Source organism: Chaetura pelagica, unplaced genomic scaffold (genome assembly GCF_000747805.2).
Source record: "Chaetura pelagica isolate M959 unplaced genomic scaffold, ChaPel_1.0 scaffold249, whole genome shotgun sequence".
Classification (NCBI taxonomy): Eukaryota; Metazoa; Chordata; class Aves; order Apodiformes; family Apodidae; genus Chaetura; species Chaetura pelagica.
The window spans coordinates 533339-539499 of NW_009954538.1; the positions used below are offsets into that span (position 1 = coordinate 533339).

Here is a 6161-nt window from a genome sequence, read left to right on the forward strand (position 1 = left end):
GGCTGCGGGAGGCGACACCCTCCCTGGCTCCCTGCCACTGCCCCGTGTCCCCAGCCCGGCAAGGGGCACCTGGCCCGACTGCCGGCAGGCTGGGAGGGAGCTGCGCTGCACACGGGAAAAGGGCTGTCCAGCCTCACCTGTCCCCCATCCACACCCCTCCATGCCAGCCCCTGCCTGTGCTCAGGATCGATGCTCCCAGAGAAAAGCCACTGTCATCCCACTACCACCACATCCTGTTACAGCCACCCAGACAGGCTGGCCAAGATCTGTCTTTGGCAGAATCCAAAATGGTTTCAGAGAAGACCTCTGGGCCAGTCTAGGCTGAGAGGGGAGATAAAGGGGTCAGTGTATCAGCAGGAGCTTGTTTGTCTGCCGACATTCAGGAACAGAAAAGCCAGTGTGTAGACAGTGTGGTGCCAAACTGATGTTGAGGACAGAGCCCTGTGCTGGAACAAAGCCACCTCCTTCATCGCTCAGTGCTACCATCACCACAGGCAAATTCAGCTTCCCCAAACTGCAGGCAACTCTGCAAGCAGTACAACTCTGCAATCTGCACAGGAGACAAATCCTCCCGCTGATTTGGCCATAAAGCACCATCAGTTCTTAGCCTATGTTTCTTTATTAGATAATGACCTACCCAAGACTGCGTCTTGGGAACATACTGAGTTTCTCACCACAGTGGCAAGTAACCTCTGGGTGTGAGCACATTGGGGCAGGGACTGGCTTGTTGGGATGCTGGTACAGCCACAATGCCAGCTGCAGGAAGCTGCATTAACCACCCTGTCTCTGCTCTGAACGTCCCAAGTTTTACATGTCCAGCAGTGGTGGTCAATGCCCAAGGCATCAGCAAGTTCCACACTCATTAGTAACAATTTACAGGACTAGAAATTAAATCTCTGTTTTTCCTGTCCACCACCTTAGCGTTCACACAAGGATTGTTACCAGAACCACAAACACTCTTGTTGCCACACAAGTAGACCGATAAACCCTCAGCAGAAAGCCTCTGTGTGCACACCAGTATGGAAAGATTTCAAAGACAGTTTTGGAAAAGCACTATTACAAGAAGCTTGTGAAGAAAAAGAGGCAACCACTCCATGAACGCGGTGATGTAACATGAACAGACTTTTGCAGGCTATGCCAGAGGCCAGAACTACAGAATGTCATTTTCTATAGTGCTCAGCACCTCTCCTTCATACCAAAGCCCTGAAATTCCTCACAGACCTTGGAGGTCTCCAGAAGGTCCAACTGTGAACAGCCATGTTTTGAATGCTAAGTCACAGGGCCATCTGGAATGGAGGGCCATTTCTAAGCCCTCCTTTCAATGCAGCCTGCCAGCTGCTTTCAGGCTCAGCTAAGCACCCAGCTTCCCCACATTTGCACTGAGAATTACCATATATTGAACACTTGCATGTTGTCCACTGCCTTTCCAGCTCCCCTTGTTATTCCTTATCCCCATCTCTGCCTCTCCATGTCAAAACAGTGACCCACTGTTCATCTGCTCATGACAGAGCAGGGGGACATGCATCCTGTAGTCACAGCACAGCCTTCATCTGCCAAGACAGGAACCCACCCAACATCACTCCAAAGCCTCTGGTTTGTTGTGTGCTCAGAGATTTCAGAGAGGGCTACACCACTAATGAACACCACACCCTTCAACAACTAAACACAACTGCCAGCCAGTCTGGAGACTGAACCAGTCTTTCTCACATTTCTGATGTCAACTTCAAAGAATACTATAAATCATTCTTTTTTTCTCATTTTCAGTTTCCCTTACTCAACTGAGTTCAGCCCTTAGCTTGGTCCCCTCACATACACCCTTACACAGACTGGCTTACCTTGGCAGTAACACTGTCTCAGGAGTCACGGCTTAATGTGTCCCAGGCGAGGGTCTGTTTGTTACCTGTAAAAAGAGAGATACCTTGTTAATTCTAGTGGACAGCAAGGATATTTAACACCATACTTCACACTGTGCCTTGGATCAGGCTGCAAACACCCCAAAGAAGGCAGAGCTGTATCTGCCAGGGGTTTCTGACCTGTAGTGTGCAGACCACAAAGGGCTGTGCACTGCTCTGAGGATGCTGGGAGGGTGTAATGGAGCAAAGCAAGCAAGCCAGCCAGAAGCAGATCCATTAAAAGAGACACAAGACCCAGTGTTCTAGAAGACTCCACAGAGAACTACTGCAAAGTACAGGAGTACACTCATGTACAGTTGCTTTGTGCAGGAACTCTGACAGCTCCACTGCACATCATCTCACCTGTCTCAGAAATGTTCCCCTGCAAAAGAGACCAGCTTTTCTGCTCGTGTAAGGGGGCATCACTCAGTTGAAGACAGGGAAGACATTAGACTTACACCAGCAAAAAGTCTGGTACAATCTGGTTTTCCTGTGCTGAGACAATGGCCAACTGACGTTTTTAAGATAACAGCACTAAGCCAACTGAACTGCCAAGACTTAAAATATTCTGCTACCTTCCAGGTGGTACAAAAATTTCCAAGAAATGAGAGAGAGGGAGAGGAACAAGTAAGAAACCAGAAAGCACCCCTGGGCTAAGAATTTGGGTGCTATCAACATGAATATTTACAGCTATATTATTTATAAAGCCCTTGCAGACAGGATAACGGGAATGCAAATGCATCTTAGCGGTACAGCTCCAGTGGGGGAGTTTAATTACTGCTGTGACATCCACTGCTGCATGCCCAGCCATGCCATCCTCTTGGCAGCATTCTTCATCTGTTCCCATTACAGTTGGCGTAGGATGCTCCAGTTTCCTGAAGCCTCATGGTTAAGGAAGATACTGGCATAATGCATTGGTACACTCCTGGCCCACATCCAGCTGTGTCTGTGGTTGTCTGTCCTTCAGGAGCCACTGCTTGGGTTCCTTGGTTGCTTATGGGCATCATGTGTGTACACTCAGTGATGGGGTTGCAGAGAATTTGATTTACTCTCCCTTTCTTCACCAGACCTGTAGGCAGGGTCTTTGGTATTGCACTCTCTGCTCAATTCAAGCATATCCAGGGCAAGAGAGAGTGGATACAGCGCTGGCTTTGGTTGCTGCTTAGGATTAAGATCCCACACCTCTGCCAGCTATGGCTCCATTTCTCAGTGGTGGTGTATGTGCATACATCCAGCTTTTTTTTTCTTTTAAGCTCTCAGTGCATCTTTCACTGGGCGATGCCTGAAGCACACGTTCAGTGGAGCAGCACGAACATATGGGGCACCCATTTGCTTATTCATTTCTCCTGGCAGCAACATACAGAATGGGCAGAGAGGACTTCTTTCCTCCCTCAGCTGAGCCCTCTTTGTCAACTGAATCAAACACAGCACTGTCCCTATTAGGGAGCTTTTTCTGTTCTACATTTCTACTCCCTGCCCTCAGGGTATTTTCATGTCAGTATGCAATATCTCCTTTTTAGATGCTTCCTATTTTTTTTTTCCCACCTCCTGATTGTAAGAGTTGTGTCATATATGAGATCTTAGCTTTCCTCTTATCAAGAAACAGCATAGTTCTTTGCAGTATCACCCATCCACCCCCTGGGGAGGCTTTTTGTTCCCAATGATGCTGAGATTTCTTCCAGCATGTCCAGAGGTGTCCCATATCATGATCCCTGCAGGTAAGTTGTATGGACCACAGCTGTTCAGCAAGCTCTAAGAGTACATTTTACACCCAAAAGGTTAGAAAAAGCTGAGAAATTCAAAGCACAGCTAAACTCATACTGATGGGCAGGACTGCTGACTGAAGTCAGCCAGCCACTCTCTGGGCATATGGCAGTATCTAGGTACCTGCTAAGAGTTTGATTCTTCCAGAAAAGCTGAGATTGGTGAAGCAGGTTTAGAACCAGCTTTCCTGCTCAGCTCCTTCAGCAGATTCACACATGGAAGCTTGACAAAACTGCGTTTCTCTAGAGCTAATTCTCTTGGCTCCAGCCTGCCTGGAAATTTTATCAGTCTCACCTTCCTGTGGTCAGAGGAAACAAGGTGGTCAGTCCCCAGGCTGACTAGCTCAACTTAAAACCGCATCTCCTTCAGCTTTCTGGCCATCCACATCCCCCATCACAGCAGTGCTGGGTCAGACACAGCTGCTTAACCTTTGTTGGATAGTTTCCTGTATTGAGCAACCAGCTGACACCTCCTGGTTGTAGTTCCAATAGAGCCCATCTGTTTGACTATTTTTCTTGTAGGACCTGGGACTGGAAGGAACATTCCTCAATGAAGTTCTCTACAAAAATGCAACTTTTCTCAACTTGGTGGATCCTATCTCCCATGACTTGCTGATGAGCCTTGCTAGAGATCTGCAGTGTCCCAAAAAGGTGAACCCTTCACTTAGTTCAATGGACATTTTGCAACATAGCACTGATGCAAACGGAGTGCTAATGGGGTGACTGGTGCTGGGTGGTGCTCTGCAGTCCTTCAGCACCAGCCAGAGTATGGCCTTGGAGAGGTAGCATATAGAATGTTGTACAAATTTCTGCAGAAGACAGTTAAAACTACTGCAAAACATGAATGGAGCTGGAGGAGGGAGCAGCTATGTGCACAGAAGGGATTTATTTTTTCCACCAACAGTAAACTTGGTGACAGGGTACAGGCCAGATAAAAATACAAAGCAGATGATGGTGCCATTTTTACTGGTATGCCCCAGGGGTTCAAAGCAGCTGGTATACAGGCTGCAGAGGGGAACTGACATCTCTGAACCTCTGCCCAGGCTGGTGCCTCTGCAGAGAACAAGAGACCCTTTCCCCAATCTAACTACCCTAACCTGGCATTATGCTTCTTCTGTAACCTCCCAGATCTGAGTTTTGAATGCTGCTGAAGGAATATATTGCAACTAAGGGTTCAAGAAGCAAATGTGTTAGGTGCACAGTAACCCTGCACTGCTCTAGCACTTCCCTTTGGAGAATGAGGAGAGCAGAGACAAAGAAATGCAAAGCTGAGTGCAGGCAAACATGACAGTCCCACTGCAACATCAGCATCTACTTCTGTTACACTTTACCACCACAAACACTTGGATTTGCAATACATCTATTTGCTCATCAGGTTTGGCAGGTGTTGTATTTGCCTTATAAGGAGAGCAAAAGATAATTTATTTATTAAAAGAGGAGTATTGAGTACACAGGGCTCAGAGCAAACAGCAGCACCCTGGGGACTTCAGTGAATGCCTGGTGTAGATTAGTGGCATTTCTAACTGTGTTCTGCCATCTCCTGAGATTAAGAACAATTAACCAGTCAGGTCTCAGTACCCAAACTCATTTAGCCTAAGTTTAATTATCACTCAGCTGCAACATGGCTTGAAAAAAAAATCTTATTTTCAGGTAATTTTTTAAAAAGTTTTCTAAACATCTAAAAAGGAAGGGAGCAGGTACCTCTTAACCTTACTTCACTTGGCTTCATCTCCAGCTGTTCTACCAGACCATCTCCAACACTGACATCTGTAGCATTGCATAGATAAGATTTTCCCCTTTCCTAAGGAAGATGTTGAATACCTGAGCTGCCCCTCAAAGCCAGGAGTTTAATTAAGGGGTTGGAGGGACACAGCACCAGCACCCTTCCCAGCACAAACCCCTGTCCAGCCCTGACTGAGCATCTGATGGGTGTTAACTGCATTACAAGCCAGTAGGCTGAGTGCAATTCCCAGCATATATGGGGAAATTAAATCAGTGAGGACATGGGAAGAAAGAGGAGGATAATTCTCAGCTGTGAGCCAACAAATGCTTACAGAACATTGTGCCAGCTTCTGTGCCGAAGCCTGGTCTGCAAGTGCACTCACTTGGAAAGGTTTGCTGCTACAGGTGACAGCAGGGTGCCAGTTGCAGCCTTGCCAGCACAAAGTCTACAACAGGGCACATAAGCCAAATGAAAGAACCAGTCCCTGGAAGGTTCCTAGGGGAGCTAGGACAGCGATCAGGGGGTGGTCAGTTGAGAACTGAGGCTGGGATCCCCCTCCATTTGGCACAGCAGACTAGCCACACGTTGGCAGAGCATCCCTGGGGAGTGCAGCTGATTCACTAACTGCTTAGGGAAGCCACAGTGCAGCTATTGGCCCACAGCACTTCCACCACTTGCAATAAAGAATAAATTAGCATATTTGACAGCTTTACTATGTGTTTACATATCAAATCCCTAAATTCACGTTGCACCACAGCTGGAAGACTGAGGAATGGGAATGCC

The 6161-nt window shown here is 47.5% G+C and overlaps 1 protein-coding gene across 1 annotated transcript in view; it reads left to right on the forward strand.

Annotated features, from left to right (window-relative positions):
• Positions 1-3597: 3597 nt before the first annotated feature.
• The window catches only part of LRRC75B (leucine rich repeat containing 75B), a 14349-nt gene continuing 11785 nt past the window's right edge, over positions 3598-6161 (forward strand). Inside the window, exons 1-3 of the mRNA XM_010004855.1 lie at positions 3598-3610; positions 3804-3826; positions 4178-4306. Coding sequence (XP_010003157.1) covers positions 3598-3610; positions 3804-3826; positions 4178-4306 — 165 coding nt within the window. The remainder of the gene's footprint in view (positions 3611-3803; positions 3827-4177; positions 4307-6161) is intronic.